General features: G+C 36.6%; 4 protein-coding genes across 6 annotated transcripts in view; 1 reads left to right on the forward strand and 3 right to left on the reverse strand.

The window, feature by feature from the left end:
* LOC132111534 (gap junction beta-3 protein-like) lies at positions 1 to 3,722 on the forward strand. The gene is made up of 2 exons (XM_059518914.1): positions 1 to 111; positions 1,965 to 3,722. The coding sequence occupies exon 2, from the start codon at positions 2,056 to 2,058 to the stop codon at positions 2,986 to 2,988; it is 933 nt and encodes a 310-aa protein (XP_059374897.1). The 5' UTR covers positions 1 to 111; positions 1,965 to 2,055; the 3' UTR covers positions 2,989 to 3,722.
* A 2,232-nt stretch (positions 3,723 to 5,954) lies between these two features.
* On the reverse strand, positions 5,955 to 9,933 carry LOC132112067 (hydroxymethylglutaryl-CoA lyase, mitochondrial-like). Of its 2 annotated transcripts, XM_059519661.1 has the most exons (9): positions 9,808 to 9,933; positions 9,570 to 9,659; positions 9,269 to 9,376; positions 9,050 to 9,145; positions 8,799 to 8,947; positions 8,442 to 8,694; positions 8,093 to 8,218; positions 6,472 to 6,608; positions 5,955 to 6,396 (listed from the first exon to the last, which is right to left on the reverse strand). In XM_059519661.1, the coding sequence occupies exons 1-8, from the start codon at positions 9,904 to 9,906 to the stop codon at positions 6,507 to 6,509; spliced, it is 1,023 nt and encodes a 340-aa protein (XP_059375644.1). In that variant the 5' UTR covers positions 9,907 to 9,933; the 3' UTR covers positions 5,955 to 6,396; positions 6,472 to 6,506. The 2 variants fall into 2 exon arrangements, with proteins under 2 accessions (XP_059375644.1, XP_059375643.1); XM_059519660.1 differs by having other exon boundaries at positions 5,955 to 6,608.
* Positions 9,934 to 12,824: 2,891 nt separating this feature from the next.
* On the reverse strand, positions 12,825 to 17,035 carry LOC132111535 (zinc finger and BTB domain-containing protein 8A-like). The gene is made up of 4 exons (XM_059518915.1): positions 16,746 to 17,035; positions 14,965 to 15,800; positions 13,930 to 14,099; positions 12,825 to 13,702 (listed from the first exon to the last, which is right to left on the reverse strand). The coding sequence occupies exons 1-4, from the start codon at positions 17,000 to 17,002 to the stop codon at positions 13,382 to 13,384; spliced, it is 1,584 nt and encodes a 527-aa protein (XP_059374898.1). The 5' UTR covers positions 17,003 to 17,035; the 3' UTR covers positions 12,825 to 13,381.
* A 371-nt stretch (positions 17,036 to 17,406) lies between these two features.
* LOC132111536 (UDP-glucose 4-epimerase-like) overlaps positions 17,407 to 18,014 on the reverse strand; it is a 5,206-nt gene continuing 4,598 nt past the window's right edge. For both annotated transcript variants that reach the window (XM_059518917.1, XM_059518916.1), the window contains exons 10-11: positions 17,755 to 17,869; positions 17,407 to 17,639 (exon numbers count right to left, since the gene is read on the reverse strand). In XM_059518917.1, the coding sequence (XP_059374900.1) occupies positions 17,575 to 17,639; positions 17,755 to 17,869 (180 nt within the window). In that variant the 3' untranslated portion in view covers positions 17,407 to 17,574. The remainder of the gene's footprint in view (positions 17,640 to 17,754; positions 17,870 to 18,014) is intronic.

The following is an 18,014-nucleotide window of genomic DNA, read 5'->3' on the forward strand; positions in this document are numbered from 1 at the left end:
ACCCTCACTGAGACTGAGGCGTGTTAACAAACCAGATCCACAGGGAAGTAAAGCAGAGGTCTCCAGAGTGTTTAACAGCCGCTGAATTACAATAGAAAAGATACATCCAAAGTAAGTAATAAGCTTTGTTTTTGTGTATGTTTAGAAGCAATTGACATTTTTTCAAATGACAAGCAACTCGTCAGCATTTGCACTACAAAAATGTTTTCATTATAACATCCTTTCACTTACCGTTCACTTACCTTGACCTGTCATTTCTACTTGATGAATCGATTTTATTAATCAGTAATTAAAGGGAAAGTGGCTGAACTGTATACAAGTATAAGGTAGCTTACGTTTAAGATTGTAATCGGTTGATTAAAAAAATTGTAAAATCTATATTTAGACTGATTTATGCGCTGATTTAATAGGGTACATAATAACAAATAGCCTATATCAGCATTTATAAAAGAAAAAAAAAACTATCAAAAAGTTGATATAATTTTATAATTATTTTATACATTTTGAGCACTGGAGAAAAACTTAAGTGCGATTGACGAGTAAAAACGAAAACCGCTGATAACAACAAATAAACTAAGGACACAAAGTAGCGAGAAAGAGAGCCGCACATGTTTAACGTTGAATACACAAAACAGTAGAACTGAGTAGATTCAGGACATGTGAATGTACTACAGATATAAACAAATGTTAACCCTTGTGTGGTCTTTGGTCATTTCTGACAGGAGAATTTTACAGTTTAAATTGTTTTTTTGTTTTTTTGCTTCACCAGGATGGTACGAAACTTGTTGACTTTTATGGTAGTAAAACAAATAGTCACACTCATGGTCTCCGGTCAAAAATATCGGACCATAAGAAATGAATTTAAAAAAGTAGTGTATGGGGTGTAGACTGATGTGGAGAAAGAGTCATTTAAAGCAGTTTAACATAAAACATGAAAAAAAATAAGGGGTATGAAAATGATTCTTATGACTTGTGCACTATATTCTTAAAGTCACCTGAAGTCATACAATAGCATTCTGTGAATATCAGGTTGAAAATTAAGTCATTATTCACTTTAAACCTCATCTCAAGTGATCTGCTCATTGCTGTGATCAGATCATTGAGTCAGTGAGCTGAATTCAAGAAGCAAATTAGTTTAATGAATAAGTGAATGATTCACGACCTCTTTCCCAAAATCACTATAGTCCATTTATTTTATGGATAAGAATGGCCTAGTTATTCTTTAAAGGGGTCACATGATGCAATTTCAAGTTTTCTTTTCTCTTTGGAAAGTTAAAAGCTATTGGTCCATAAAGAAGATCTGTAAAGTTGCAAAAACTAAAGTCTCAAAACCAAAGAGATATTCTTTATAAAAGTTAAAAGTCAACCACATCCCCCTAAAACGGCTCGTTCTAACACACCCCCACTTGTCTACATCACTATGTGGGAAGATTTGCATAACACCGCCCAAATGTTCATGGAAAGAAAGAAGGTGTAACTTTTGATTCTCGCTGTTGCTGCCGGCGCTATGTTGTGGAGAAGCTGTTTCGTTGTGAAAGCGAAAATACTTTGTTTGACCTTCCAAAAGAGGACACAACTAGAAATCCACATTTTGTATTATTCTCATATGGCTTCAGACATTTGTTCTATCCGAATGTAAGTGCCCTGCGAAGTGGGTGTCACAGGATATTCATTTCTATCGCGTGCTTGAGGCATTCAGCCAATCACAAATGGCAAATCAGAGCACACCTTGCTTTTTAGATCGATCAGCTTTGTAAAAAACAACTTTTTTCAGAAAGGCGGGGCATAGAGGAGAAACTATAATGTATAATATGTGGAAAATAATGTTTTTTTTTACCTTAAACCGCACAAACACATTTAATTACACCAAATAATGTTCTTTTTACCAACATCATATGACCCTTTAAAAAAAAAAAATCACCTTTTTAGTGCGTTGTAATAACATTGTTATTATATATTTTCAGATTGCTGTATTCTTTATGAGAGATATTCAGTGTCAAAGGGGATCAGAGGACACATTCAGGGAAGAGAAGTGAGTTGGCCTTGCTCTGAACCATGGACTGGAAGACTTTTCAAGCCCTTCTCAGTGGAGTGAATAAATACTCCACTGCATTTGGCCGGATCTGGCTCTCAGTGGTTTTTGTGTTCAGGGTGATGGTTTACGTTGTGGCGGCTGAGAAAGTTTGGGGTGAAGGGCAAAAAGAATTTGACTGCAACACCAAGCAGCCGGGCTGTGCAAATGTCTGCTATGACCACTTCTTTCCTATTTCCCACATACGACTATGGGCCCTGCAGCTCATCTTTGTCACCTGTCCATCGCTGATGGTGGTCATGCATGTGAAGTACCGCGATGAGCGTGAACGCAAGTACCGTCAGAAGCACGGTGAAAAAGCCAAGCTCTTTGACAACACAGGGAAGAAGCATGGTGGACTGTGGTGGACATACTTGATAAGCCTTTTTGTCAAGACTGGCATCGAGATCACTTTCCTGTACATCCTCCATCACATTTATGACAGTTTCTACCTGCCACGACTCGTGAAGTGTGAAGTCCAGCCATGTCCCAACATTGTGGACTGTTACATTGGTCAACCCACAGAGAAAAGAGTCTTCACTTACTTCATGGTTGGAGCTTCAGCTCTTTGCATAGTGCTCAGTGTCTGTGAGATCATCTACCTGATTTCCAAACGTGTCATTCAATGTGCCAAAATAATTAATAGGCACCACAGAAGCAGTACACCACGTAATGGACGATACCGTGATGCAGGCAGCAACCGCACCATTTCTTTACATGAATTGGACAGCAAACCCGAGTTTAAGATGGAGTCTAAACCAGGCTTTAAGTCTGACTATGAACCTGGGTCTAAACCTCAGTTTAAAACTCAACTCAAGCCAACATTTAAGCCAGCGTACAGAATGAGCGAAGACATGAGAGCTTCTGCTCCAAATATCTCAGTAACCATGTGTAATATACAATCTCATATACTTTGAAGCACATTTGTTTTTCTCCCAAGTGTTAACAAAAAGTCATCTTTAGACATAAAACAAGCCTCAAAGTCTTTAATTGTCCATCAAGACCTATAAAACTGCCAATCTTGTATCATTTGGCAGAAGGTTCATGAAATTATAATATGACAGATTCAGAAACTTTTGCCTGGAAACAGCTGGGATTTAGTGGAGTGCCTAGTGTGGCAGAGGAGATTTACCAGTATTATGATATCATTGGTACCTGGGTTCAAACCCCAAGTCTTTTGATTTCCAGCATAGTTCTTTCAGGGTTTAACTCCAGCTCAAATGACTGCATAACAACCATGATCCTAAGAATTAATGGGGACCAAATGCATTCCTTTCTTCTGATTCATTTCTTATAAAGAACAAAGGTGAAAACCCATGAAAAAGCTCAAGTTATCAAAGATCCAGGAAGACTTTCATGGAGAACACACCCTGCATACAAAATCCACCTCCACCTTCACACGCACACAAAAAGATAGGAGGAAGAGTGAAGTTCTGTTGTTTGTTAAAATATGTAATGAAATGCCTCATGGGTGTCATTGTTTACGGGGTCTCCTGGTATTTGTTACAAAGATCAGAAGTTTTATAGTTGAAGCTGTTCCTACTATAACAGTTTGATAAAGTTTATAGTGAATGTTTATATGCAAACACACCTGAACTCAAATTCATATGCTGGAAAAATGAGAGGTTTATAAAATATAAAATATAAAATATAAAATATAAAATATAATAGTCCATAAAATGGGCTATCAGGGAAAGTTTTTTCTTCCTTCCTTTTCTTCCTTCCATTTCTTGTAACTTTACTGTAGACTGTGGACTCATCTGATCTACGCTTGGCAAGCATTTGTAAGAGTCTGACTTTGTTCAGACTTGCTGTTATGATTGTGTTACATATTTTAGCTGAGATTTTTAATGGTGCTGCACACCCTGCCTTTGTATCAAAAGCTGAATCAACACACTGACATATTACCTTGTGAATTATATGTATAAAGTTGCCAAAATTGAGTTTTTTTGTAAGGCAGATATTGTAAATGGGGATGTTTTTAAAGATTATTCATTTTGATACTGTATAAATAAAGTTGAAATTGCCATTTTGTCACATTTTTAAAGATTATGTGTGAAAATGCAATAGATTAAATCATGAACAGACATTTAAATCAAAGAAGAAACAGATTTAAGGAAGTGGATAAACAACTTCAACTAACTCTGACAGAACATGAAAATCATTATTTATCCTTTGTCAGAACGTATTAAAATAGTGACCAATTTACACGTATGCTTATACACTTATTCAAATCTTTGCGCCACTACTCAAAGGTTTGTGTTTACTAACATTTTTGATACTTTTATTTGGAAAGAATGCATTAAATTGAACAAAAATGACTGCTATATTGCTTCAAAAATATTCCAAATACATGCTCTTTGAGCTTTCTTTTCATCAAAACAACACTGCACTATTTAATTATTTTCAATTGTGATAAGAAAGGTTTCTTGAGCCCCAAATCAGCAACCGATGGCCTTGGTGACCATAAGAGACTTCATTCACAAACATTAAAAAAATCTTACTGATCCCAAACTTTTGAATGGTTGTGGGATTCTTTGAACATGCTTCCATTCAGTTTCTTTTAACTGCTTTACAAACATGTTCATTTGCTATTATAGTTAGCATCTGAATGGATCAAATCTCTGGAATGTATCATAAGGCCTAATCAAAGTACATCTTATTGGTTCATAGAGATATTAATATATAGAGAAACTTTTTTTATTATTATTATTCTTCAAAATAAGCAAGTACGTACATGCACAGCCTTGCATTAACAGATTGTTACTTCCTGATCAAAGTACAAAAGCTATCATTTACTTCTAAATAGCTTTTTTCTTCTTCTTAGTCATGCATGAGTTTGTAAAATGTTTTTGAGGGTGGGTATATGATGTCAAACATAATGCTTAGATGTGCAAACTTGTTGATCCAGTTAATCAGCTTTTAACAGATAACAGAAGTATTGCATATAAGAATGGTGGGAAGTGAGAAGGATCCAGTTTTAGGTGTGTTACTATTATGAAAAGATTAGTTGTCAGCCTAACTGGTAAAAGTTAACCTGGAAGAGAGGTTTGGTGCACTGCATTTATAAGAACACAAAAATTCACATTTCTCATCATCTTGTCTTTAATCATTAAAATTAATAATCTCTTATTAAATAAAAAAGAGTGAAGTGTGCAAGTAATTATCTCTTATTAAAATAAAATAAATACAATCATTCAATAATGTCAGTTATCAACACAAAGAGAAACAATAAGCTGTAATAAACCCAAAAGACATGTCTCAACAATAAATTAAAGGAAATGAAAAGGTATGTTCCTATCACAGAGAAAGCACTCAAATTATGCATGTTTTTTCCTGGAAAGAAACAAAATTAATCAGCAGTCATAATGGTGTTATTTTGGTATCTGAAGTTCCGTGAGAGCCTTTTCATTATAATGGGTTTGTTATGAATACCAGTGTAGAAATACATTTGTCTGGTAATGACAGATATTTCCGTCTCAAAATGAGTCAAAGCATTAACGGACACAAAAAAGGGGATATTGAATATAAAACCATTTGTGACCCTGGACCACAAAACCAGTCTTAAGTCGCGGGGATATGTTTCCATCAAAAGGCAAAAAATATTGTATGAGTCTAAATTATCGATTTTTCTTTTATGCCAAATATCATTAGGATATTAAGTAAAGATCATGTTCCATGAAGATTTGTGTAAATTTGTGTAAACATGTAAATTTCCTACTTTAAATATATCAATGCTTAATTTTTGATTAGTAATATGCATTGCTAAGAATTAATTTGGACAAATTCAAAGGTGATTTTCTCAGTATTTTGATTTTTAAATTCCAGATTTTCAAATAGTTGTGTCTCGGCCAGATATTGTCCTATCCTAACAAACCATACATCAATGGAAAGCTTATTTATTCATCTTTCATGTGATGCGCAAATATCAATTTAGGAAAATTGACACTTAAGATTGGTTTTGTGGTCCATGGTCACATTTGTGACGTCTCATTCTATGATACATCAATAAACAAATATTCTAATCAAGATTAGCAATGTGATGCAAACTAACCAGCAAGACATTTGCATATAGATATCATTTATAATATTCTGCAAAGTCAAATTCTGTCCCATTCTAGCATTTATTGCCTTTAGGCAATATTATCAGAAATCAAGGCACAAGAAAACAGCTTAGGTCCATCTGGTTGTAAATATATTGGGTGATATGAGCTCACAAGTGCCCTTTTCATCACTACCCTCATTCAAACATTCACAGTAGAGAAACGGTTGCGCTCATCCCCGATGTCCAGCTCCACTGTTTAGAGATATTTATTTAAAAGATTCTATAAATTAAAGAAAAATCACTATATACTAAGGGGTAACGGAGTGTGACCTCCAAAAGAGTAATGTCATCATACCAGGGACTATAATAACTATGAAGAGAAAGATGACTTCAGAGCTTGCAGGAGGCCTGAGCTACTTTTGAATTTGTCCTTCTGTTGAGTGAATGACAGATGTATGAGCCAGCATCCAACAGTTTGGGCAGGTCCACTCCCTGAAACCAAGAAACTACAGCTTAGATGTGAGGTATAACTTTTTTTTTTAAAGGAATTATCATCATTTAGTTGAGGTCCATTGGTGTTTTTGTGACATATATATATATATATATATATATATATATTTATTTATTTATTTTTTTTAAGTATAATTATTATATTATGACCATTTTCCACCCATTCTCTGATCCCAAAGGTGACAAATGACTTTAGAACTGCAGGAAAAAGACCCACTAACTAAAATATCAAAAGTCCCCAAAATTTTTAGGTTTTCTTGCTAGATTTTGTGACGTCCCATATTAAATCAAGGTGTTTTAGGTAGGGATGGGAGTTTTCCGCAAATATCACATTCGAATATTTGAGCTCACAAAAAACGAATATTCGAATATTCGTTTATTTAAATTAAGTTTAATGAGACAGACGTTATTTTTTAGCAACATTTATTGTTTCCGTCATTTTGAACAAGCTTACACACAATAAGCTTGAACATTACACATCGTGTTTTGTAGCTGGAAACCTTTAACAATGCGTGCAAACAAACAAAAGTACAGATTAAAAAAAAAAAAAAAGGTGAACAAAGAAAAAACGTAAAGCAGCCTGCAGCAATTAGGCTATTGTAGAACGTAGCCTACACTTAACTTTGAAAATTTTAAACTGTCAGCAATCTTTTTTGCTTTTTTTCTCTTGTTTTACATGTTCTTGTTAGGAAATACGGGCATGTAAACATGATCGGGGGAAAGTCGGCTCCTTAGTCTGTTAACAATAAGACCGGCCGCGGAGAAAACGCGCTCTTGCATCAAGGAAAAATTTTCTGATAATGTTCAAAAAAGTTTTTTTTTCTTACTTCTCTCATGTTTTCATCGAGAAACCGCACCGCATCAAGTTAAAAACATCTCAACTTTTCAGAATGCCGCAAGCGCACCGCAGGTCATGTGACAAGAACTAATAATATTCAGCTTCATCCTTTCCCATAACAACGGTTAAAGCTCAGCCAAGATGAAGGAACAGCTGATCATAGCTGTATATGGATTGCCATTTTGAAATAAATTTAGTAGCAGAACTACTGAAAGGGATTTTATTTATCCTTTATTTATTTATCTCCTAAAGAAGGAGAAAGCGGCGCGCCTAGCGTTTTCCACGCGTTTTTGGGTGCGATATGTGAACGGCCCCTTATTCATTCATTAATTATTTTTTGCTTGCATACATCTTCAAATATGCCGTGGAGAATCACAGAAAGTGACCAAATTAGGTTTTATTTTGAATTTTTTTTTTTTTTTTTGCGAAATTCGAATATCATTTTTATTTATCGAATAATTAGAGCAGAACGAATATTCAAATGTTCGACTATCCGTGCACACCCCTAGTTTTAGGTTGTCCGGGTGAGATTATGCATTTACAGATCAGAATTTTCTAAAAGAATCTAGACTGCTGTTAAATCCGATGTAAAGATGTAAATGTGACACAGACACAGTCCTAGACTTACTGTATGGATTCCCAGTCCATGCAGCATATAGACCACATCTTCAGTTGCAACATTTCCAGGCGCCCCCTGGGCATAAGGGCAGCCGCCCAGCCCTGCAACAGATGAGTCCACGACACTTACCCCATTCTAGAAAAAAACACATGAAACAAAGGTGTGCTGTATTTAAAGAGAAGTTGCTCATTTTAAGAATGTGAAAAATGAAAAGGCCAGAATGCATGGTGTGTACGCAAGGCAATTGTGTCAAGTGGGTCTAGAAAGACAGTAAACCAATATGAATATAACAAAATTATAGATGTCAAGACAGACAGGCAGAAAGGTACTGGACATTTATTCCCACTTCCTTACTCACCTGTAATGCTACAAGTATGTTAGCAAGTGCTTGTCCGTAAGTGTCATGACAGTGAACTGCTAAAGCCTCCACGGGAACCTCTTTCTTCACGGCATCCAACATCTCTGTCATGCCACCTGGAGTGCCCACTCCGATAGTATCGCCAAGTGAAATCTCATAGCAGCCCATGGAATACAGTCGCTTAGCAACCTCAGCCACTTTGGTAGGTGATACCTTCCCTTCATATGGACAACCCAGCACACATGACACATAGCTGGAAAAAACAGAGCAAGAGAGGATATTTCAGAGATAAGAGCACAGGGTTATGGAAAAAAGTCCATAATAATAATAATAACCAAGAGACTGAAGGTGTTTTACCCTCTCACAGGAACTCCCTCTTGTTTGGCTGCTCTCACCACCTCTTCAAAGCGCACAAGACTCTCCTCCACTGAACAGTTGATGTTCTTCTTACTGAAGAGCTCTGATGCAGCACCAAATATTGCGACCTCTTTTGCACCAGCCTTCATCTGAGATAATATGTATATATCTTACTGACGCCATAGTATATAGACCATAGTAAATAAATAAGCATATTCTGTATATCACTAGTCTACATGTATTTCACTCACAGCAGCCTGGAATCCCTTCAGATTAGGGGTCAGGACGGGGTAGTTCACGCCAGGTTTCTTATGGAGGCCACGCATCACTTCCTCTTGATCAGCCATCTGCCAATCAAATACAGCTAGTCTCTCATGATTCTCTCTCTCTCTTTATAGTGTTTTATTGTATGTTGTGAGAGTTTGTTAATGAAATGTTTGCAAGCGTTGATGGTGTGTGCGGCATCTCACCTGAGGGACCCATTTAGGTGAAACAAAACTTGTGGCCTCGATGACAGTAAGTCCTGCTTCTGACAGCATATCAATCAGACGGATCTTTACCTCAGTGGGAACAATGGTCTGATGGATGAAGAGTTTGTGATTAACAGAAACGATGCATCTCTTGTATTTCACTCTACATGGTTTCCAGAACTTTGTGTCACTGGGGTTTGACAGTTGGCAGTCTTAAAACAGAAGTGTTTAACCTCACTGCACAGAGCTGTCATGCTGGAGCTGGTGCAGGTTAATTCAGAATTACAGAAAACTTTTTCACCTTCTCATTCTGAAGTCCATCTCGAGGTCCAACCTCCACAATCTTCACCCTCTCTGGGAATGAGAGTGACTGTGTGGCAGACACACTGACCTGTCAGATCACACACACAACGTCATAAACATGTCACTGCAACTGTCAATCAAAAAACTGAATTGAATTGTCATTCGTAAATTAATTAAGTTAGGTCAATACAAACCACGCAACATCGTCACATTCAGAGAAGCAAACGTGCACTTACGGATTTGAGTATTGCGGCAGAAGCGGAGCGCAGAGCGGGTCGGTGAACCCGAACAAAAGCGAAAGGACCTGGACTAACTCTCATCACGAGCGCCGCCATATTCACCCGCCCACATTCGCCACATGACGTCACGAGTTAATAAATGGATTTAGATCTCGCGATAACACGGGATCAGATTCCTCCAAGTACACGCTCCTCGATTTCGATCAGCTCGGCACCTTTTTATCTGTTTGGAAGGATGTTAGGAACATTAATACAAATTGAAATATATGGAGTTCATTTTCGTTTTTGTATAAGATACCATTTCATATTCTTTCATATTCATGTAAAGAAATGGGGTAAAGCTAAGCCAAATTGTGAACAATTTATAAAAGAAATTAAACAATAAGGTACTTCTTTGCACAATATTAGAAACAAAAAAGCTAAAAGCACTAAGCACTATGTCACTTTAATTTTGTTAATTAAATGTTTTACATTTGTACCCCTGTAATATGTATGTATTTGTGTGTGTGTGCCTATCAGCGCTCGAATTGAAGGGGGGCTGGGGGGTATCTGGGTCCCTCAGATATTTTTATTTGAGTAAAAATGATAATGACAAATGTGATTAAATTCATGCAATGGATATTGTAAATTTCGTGAATTCATTATATACAATAGCCTAATTTAAGTTTTTAAAAGACCGCTAAACGCAAGACATCGGTGACGTGACTGCTGGATTTCCGCCGCTCTGCTGAAGCTAACTTCGGCTAAAAAATAGAGAATAATAAACCTCCACTCGCAGTCGGGAAGAGAAAGTTTCTTACTGACTTTTTTGAGGGGTAATTTTCTCTCTCTCTATATCTTCTCACTATATTTATTAACTTCATTTGGGGCTTTTGGATAAATTATTATTAGGCCTGGTTCAGGGGTGCTAGATATCTCGATTAAGAGGATTGACAGCTTTAGTAATTACAAAGAGAGTGCTCGTTGTGCGGTTTCTGTGCTATATATAATCCATTCAGAATTGTATAAAACTTGTTTTTCATGCTACTAAGACCAACAGCCCAAAGTTTCGGGAATTACATCGGCAAATGCGGGATTCACTCTTGAAATAGCTATGATTGACATATTGATAGCCATAGTTAGATCCTGAATAAAGCTGACTTTTGGACTGAAATGGTTGAATAGTCTGCTGACTGAACAGACTCACTTGTAACAGTCCTTTGCCTCCACCTACTGGACCTAACGATGTAAACTGTACTGAAATCATTGAAAAATCCCCACAACAATAACATACAGACTGACAGCCAGTCTTTTCACATTTTTTATATTTAATAAACTCGTTTTTTTGCATTCAAACAAGCCTTTTTGGATCAAACATTATTATCAAAGGTGTCAATCATCCAGTTGTTTTTAGGGAAAATAATAAATAGTACATTCGTAAATAATGCAAGATAATAAAGAATTATTCTGTTGGACGTACAATACTGTTCAAAAGTCATTTCTGTTCACCAAGCCTGCATTGATTTGATCCAAAATACAGTAAAACAGTAATGTCATGACATACTATTACAATTTAAAATAATAATAATAATACAATAGTAAACAATTTTCAGCATCATAACTCAGTCTTAATAAGTGTCACATGATCCTTCAGAAATCATTCTAATATGCTGATTTGGTGCTCAAAAAACATGTCTGATTATCAATGTTGAAAACAGTTGTGTACAATTTTTTTTTTCAGGATTCTGTGATTTAATAGAAAGTTCAAAAGAACAACATTTATCTGAAGTAGATATAATTTGTAACATTATACACTTCCGTAAAAAAGTTTGGGGTTAGTAAGAATTTAAATCATTTATTTTTTTGGGTGGAAAGAAATTAATACTTTTATTCAGAAAGTAAAAGTATGCATTAAATTGATCAAAAGGGACAGTAAAGACATTTATAATGTTATAAAGGGTTCTTTTTCAGATAAATGCTGTTCTTTGGAACTTTCTACTCATCAAAGAATCCTGAGAATAATTTGTACACAACCGTTTTCAACATTGGTTTATGCCTTCACCCACTGGTTCCTGAAATTACCCTGAGAGCTGTTATCGATAAATGAGTTGACTTTTGAGAATCTCCTGCCTATGTTAAACTTATGAACTATTATAAAGACTATATCCTGTTTGTCCAGTTGTCTTGCACTCTTTGAATAATACCTAATGTCATCTCTATAGTATCATTACAACCTGATAGCATTTTCCCATCCTTTTGCCACCATTTAAGTAATAAAAAGGTCCTTAAACAGGCCCATTTGAAGGTGACTGACTGCTCCTTTATCACTGCTTTCTGTGAAATTATGAAATAATTAATCCTGTGCCACTGCTGAATCTGAATACCATTCAGTGAGTCTGAAAGCCATCTGAATATTTTCTACTGTTTTTGAGAAATTTCAATATATTTTGATGTCACATGCTTTTACAGATCATCAAGTGCCTTATATGTAGTCCCCTGGTATATTTTCCATAGTTGCCCTTTTGGGGTGGGTACCTCCCATAAGACTTGATTCAATTCGAGCACTGGTGTGTGTGTGTGTGTGTATATATATATATATATATATATATATATATATTCCTTATTTAGGCCTATATACACTTTTTCCTATTTTCATATTTGTTGTGAGATTTATATGTTTGTACTAATCTTTGTACATAATTGCATAATAAAACAAATTATATATATATATATATATATATACAGAAATAAAAACATAATTTCTCCCTCTGCATCAGTCATCGCAGCTCTGAGAGCTGAATGTTTGTTGTTTGTCTAAAAGGTTAATTAGATGTTAAAGGTTAGCATAAAGGTAGAATAATTACATTTATTCCCCCTTTTTCATCCTATTTAAATGGCAATGATTCATACAAACACTGCTTTTTTTATAAAATATTTTCCTTTAGTCCAAATAATCAAAACACAAATAATTTTGTTTAAATAAGACAAATGGCAAAGATTATATATCCAGAGTGAAACAGAAACACTGATACATGTATATACAATATTTTATTTAATGTGTATGTTGAGCCTGTGACTGGTAACAATGTAACTCCTTTTGTTTTAAATAAATAAATGAGTTTGTTGCTCATCATCAAAGCAGGTCACATGGACTCCATGCAGCATATAGTTTATTAAATGATATATGTAAACCTTGGCATTAACTAAAGTTGTAGTAATCTAATGTGAAAACTTAAAACTGCTTTGAAAAATTGAAGTCTAAACTAGAATATTGCAGATTTGTTTTTTAATTACAGAAAAATCTGTCCCATTGCATCATCCCTGTATCTAAATTAGATTTCCATATTGTCATTTTGCCCATAAATGCCTTTTTTGAAATAAACTAAATATACTTTAAATTACAGAAATATACTTGTATTTTTAAAAAAGCTTTTATATTTTAATACTTTTCAATGAGAAAGTGTTTTTATTTGTACAAAAATGCACAAACATATTCCTTATGAAATTTTAACAGGCCTTAAACTGCCAGGAAGACAGCTTTTGCCCATTCACCCTTTCACACACAAACACAAGCACAAGCACAAGCATATCATCACTTTACACTGGCTTCCTCGTCGCTGTCCTCCACTTCCTGGATTATGAGATCTGCCCCAGAATCTTCTGCTAGGTCATCGTCGTCCATGACCCATGCAATTTGCCTGTTCTCACTCATGTTCTCTTCCACACCCAACAACAGGCCTTCCTTCTCCTCATTTCCAACAGTCTCATCTGTGATCAACTCACTGTAGCCGCTTTCTTGAATGCAAACGTCACACAGCCTGTATCTGCGGGTTCCCTCACTTACCACCCGCCCAGTAGCTTCAGTCACATGGCGTTTGCACTTCCTGCACACAAGCTTACGGGCCTGATGGATCTGTGGATCACAAGTGAGAAAACGGGAAGTTTTAGATATCACATTAATGTTTGTGGTTGTTTTTTGTTTTTTTGACAGCCTGAAGAAAAGTACAATTATGTAATCACACATTACATTTGATTTAATTCAGCCCTGAATTAATGACCAACAGTAGCATGTGGATGTACAGTACAACCTGTGGAGGTGTTAATGGACCAGACATGTATGAAGTGGAGTGTGTTTCTCACCGTCTCAAAATGGCTGCGCAGGTGTTCCAGGCGCGTGAAACGTTTGCTGCAGGCCTGACAGGGATAAGGACGCTCACCTGTGTGACAACGGAGGTGACGCTTCAAGTCAGCCTTTCTCTTTACTGTGTGCGTGCAGAATGGACATTTGTATCGCATAGAGGGAGTGGAATCTGAGACAGACAGAGACAGACATTTACTGTCAGATCCCTTTCATGCATCACCACATCAAATGACTATTTGAAAGCCTATTTAAAATCAAACCATCTCTTGTTTACTCAGAAGCTTAAAAAACATATCATAAAAGAGAATAAGTGTGGGTAAAAGGAGAAAGGTTTTCCATTTTTAACTTCTGTAAAAGTTTTGGCTGTTGTTTAACTTTGAATGGCTTTTAATTGCAAAAGGGCATTTGGATTTGTGCAATATGACCATAGAAAATCTAGTCTAAGCACTTTTATTGTGCCTTCATATATATATATATATATATATATATATATATATATATATATATATATATATATATATATATATATATATATATATATATATATATATATATATATATATATATATGAAGGCAGAATTTAATGAATTTATTTGATCAAAATACAAGAAAACAATATTATTTTACAATATTATTACAACTGAAACATTCATTTCTTCCTGTGATGGCAATGCTGCAAAGCCCATTTTTCAGCAGCAATTACTCCAGCCTTAAGTGTCACATAATTTATCATAAATCATTCTGATTAGTTCTGGACATTTCTTATTGTCATTGTGTAAACTATGATTGTTTTTTGAGGTTTCTTTAATGGCTGTAAAAGTTTAAAAACAACATTTATTTGAAATTGTTTTTGTAACAGCATAAAGGTCTTTGCTGTCATTATTGACCAATTTAATGCATCATTGCTACATATAATTATAAAATTATATATATATATATATATATATATATATATATATATAAAAAATAACAATAAGATAAAAACTTACTGACCCCAAACTATATATGTACAATATCTGCAGGTTGGTGCTCACCTTTATTAAACACCCCAACTACCCCAACAATAGACGGAAGGTTGGAGTACAGATCGTCTGCTTTCTGAGAGCAGTGTGATACCACTCCCTGCAGGTCAATGAGAGAAGTGTCTTCTGTTACCAAGCGACTGGTGGCAGTTCTTTTCCTGCTTCCTCTTCTTCTGCGTTCAGGGATCTCAGAGCCGAACTGCTCCTCCTCCATTTGCGCCTCCAGACTGGACTGTGGTGGAGAGTTCTGCTGAAGCCCTGACGGCTGTGGGCTTGTTCCTCTGAAGTCCTCCTTCATCTGATCCTCCTCTGATTGATCCCAGAGTCTGGTCTGTGAGCTCATGCTTACGTCACACATGTTGGACGGCTCGATGACATTCTCACGTCTCTCCTGAAGTGGACTGCTGTCCGACAGACACAGATACCGACTCTCATCGTCCTCTTTTGTGCTGATCTCAAGGAAAGATTTAATGAAGACCTTGCAGTAGGAAATGACGTCATTCATCTGCAGGTAGCTGGCGGCTGACATCACTTCTATTACATTAGAGCTATTGAGCTCCAGCTGACCGGAGTAAATGAAGTCCAGGATGATGGCAAAGATCTCAGGGCTGAAGACATCAAAAGAAGCATTTATAGACTCTAGAGTGTCTTTTGCTCCTTGAGACAGCAACATCCTGAAATATCCACTGCTGCCGTACAGGACGTTACGGTGTGCACGGAAAATCTGACCCTCCACCAGCACGTTGCAGTCACAGAACAATTCCTGCTGTCGTTGCTGGTCCAGCTGCTTTAGCAAACAGCTCTGGTGAATGGCTGACATATCAGCACTGGTCCATTTGTGAACAGGCCTGAAAAAAGGAAGTGGCACATATAAAATATAAGAAAAAATATCAAAGAATGAGTAATTAACAACTGTTATTCATGATTCAGTTTTAAATTCCTGCAGCTTGTTTGTACAGTGCCAGTGTTGTGCTTTGTGTGATGTAATAGCAGCGATTTGATTTCACGAAAAGGCAGATAAACTCCGCCCACTGTGTCCTGATTGGATGACACATCTGTCAATCGTGTACATTCGCTGTGGAAGGGGCAACACCCGACTTTGCGCATCGGGTAACGAGGGAGAGAAACGGAGAGAGAAAAGAGAAATAAATACAGAGAGATGGAGAGAAGAAGAGAAACGCGAGTTTAAAACATGAAAAATATTACAATAAAGGAAAAATTGGCGACGCTGTTGCTGATAAAATATCTTATCATTGGTTCCCTCGCAGCACGCGCACACAAATAGAAAAACTGGGTTACAGTGCAAGACATTTAAATAAATAAATAAATAACCAACCCAATTAACAAAGACATAAGTAACGTTGCAACACCGAAAACGCTAGAAAAGTCAATTAGGCTATACGATTTAAGTCACTGCGCCCTATATGTGCAAAACGCCCGCCGGAGAAATACCTGATATAACGCGCGCACACGCCTGAGATTCACTAAAAGGACATTTAAACATTAACCAGGCATATAATTTCTTACATTACGAGAGGCAGTGGGTGGTTTCTGACGGGAGCCCAGTCGTCCGTGGAGAGCCGCCCACCAAACCGACCTCAGCTGGAAACGCTCCAGACTGGATTTTAAAACGCAAAACACCCGGCTTTGTAAGCACCTTCATAGCGGTTTCATATTTCAGACCACTTGAGTTCGGACGACCCGCAAGTTGGCGTTTAGCCTCGTGCTGGTCCCCGTCGACCACCCTCTTTACCCGGGAACCGTGTCCCCAGTCTCTTAAACATAATACTCACAGATGCCCCGCGTCACCCGCACTCCGGTACGGTCGACATGTCCCACTTTCACAAACCATCTCCATTTCTCTGCCTATTTTGGATGTATTTCTCCAGATTTTGTTATCAGGGCGAACGGCGTTCACTTCCTGCTTTGCCCGAAATACCGAAACCCGTTTGTGCTGGAAAAACGTTTTGCTGACGTGGGTGTCCGGAGCGCCCGGGACCGGAGAACCGCTTAAAGTACACGCGCCTCCCGTACAGCAAGCCCGATACATATATATGAACAGGTTCTGGCTTTGAAAATGAACAAATGTTTGTTTTTCAGCACTTATGTTGAGCCTTTCTCTCATTGGAAACAGCGCCATTGATTTGACCGTGCATGGTGTTCGTTACATACATATATAAGTCTAATAAGATTGATTTTTTTTTACAAAAACAAAAAACAAAACCCTTTTATAAAGACCTGTTAAATGTACAATAAGTGAATTTGCATGAAAAAATACTGTAAAATATTGACCCTCGATAGACATACATATAATAAGAACACAGTAAGTTATTTCTAAACAAGTATAATAATTTTTATTTATTTATTTTTTACTGACAAGGAAGTATAAATAAGAAATGAGCCATTCAGTGTGCATTGATAAAAGTGAGATGACGTGAAAATGGAGGACGTTAGAAATTTAATAAAATCATTTGTTTAGCTTCAAGTTTCTTGTAATATAATGATTATACATATAATTATTCAAAAATAAAAAAAGACTTCATGGTCCCACTTTGGCTACGTTTATTGCCACGAGTGCAATTCCCTTATTTTCCCTAAGAAACATTCTGCATTCATCCAGTTTCAAGGCTGTGTTCCCTTACTGAATCCTGTGGGATTCTGGGATTGCCAGCGCCATAGATCTTCACCTGTGATTAGAAGAAACAGTCCGATTAATCATGAGCTGTCAGTACTTCACACCCCATTACACTCTTACCTACTTATGCACACTGCAGAATTAAAATGATTTCAATTCACACTTACACATCCTCTCCAAGCCATATTCAGCCTTCCAGCCCAGCTCTTTCTTCGCAAGAGATGGATCTGCATAGCAGGAGGCCACATCCCCACTTCGTCGAGGAGCAATCTGATAGGCAATCTGGGACCAGAAGAAAAATACTAGCATGGACAAGAATATCAAATCCGAAAAAACTTTTATGCCAGTATAAGCATCATAACACAATTTCATAAAAGCATGTGTTTGTGTGTGTAATATCTATCTATCTATCTATCTATCTATCTAT

The sequence above is a fragment of the Carassius carassius genome, chromosome 31, assembly GCF_963082965.1.
Source record: "Carassius carassius chromosome 31, fCarCar2.1, whole genome shotgun sequence".
NCBI lineage: Eukaryota > Metazoa > Chordata > Actinopteri > Cypriniformes > Cyprinidae > Carassius > Carassius carassius.

Excerpts from the sequence above, each read along its gene's own strand:
- LOC132111534 (XM_059518914.1), top strand. The coding sequence starts at position 2,056 with ATGGACTGGAAGACTTTTCAAGCCCTTCTCAGTGGAGTGAATAAATAC.
- LOC132112067 (XM_059519661.1), bottom strand. The coding sequence starts at position 9,906 with ATGGCGGCGCTCGTGATGAGAGTTAGTCCAGGTCCTTTCGCTTTTGTT. Across the intron at positions 9,377-9,569 it reads ATGGACTTCAGAATGAGAAG|ACCATTGTTCCCACTGAGGT; the intron begins GTGAAAAAGTTT and ends TTCATCCATCAG. Across the intron at positions 9,146-9,268 it reads CACCTAAATGGGTCCCTCAG|ATGGCTGATCAAGAGGAAGT; the intron begins GTGAGATGCCGC and ends TTTGATTGGCAG.
- LOC132111535 (XM_059518915.1), bottom strand. The coding sequence starts at position 17,002 with ATGTATCGGGCTTGCTGTACGGGAGGCGCGTGTACTTTAAGCGGTTCT. Across the intron at positions 14,100-14,964 it reads AGTTGGGGTGTTTAATAAAG|ATTCCACTCCCTCTATGCGA; the intron begins GTGAGCACCAAC and ends TGTCTGTCTCAG. Across the intron at positions 13,703-13,929 it reads TGCGCAGCCATTTTGAGACG|ATCCATCAGGCCCGTAAGCT; the intron begins GTGAGAAACACA and ends TGTGATCCACAG.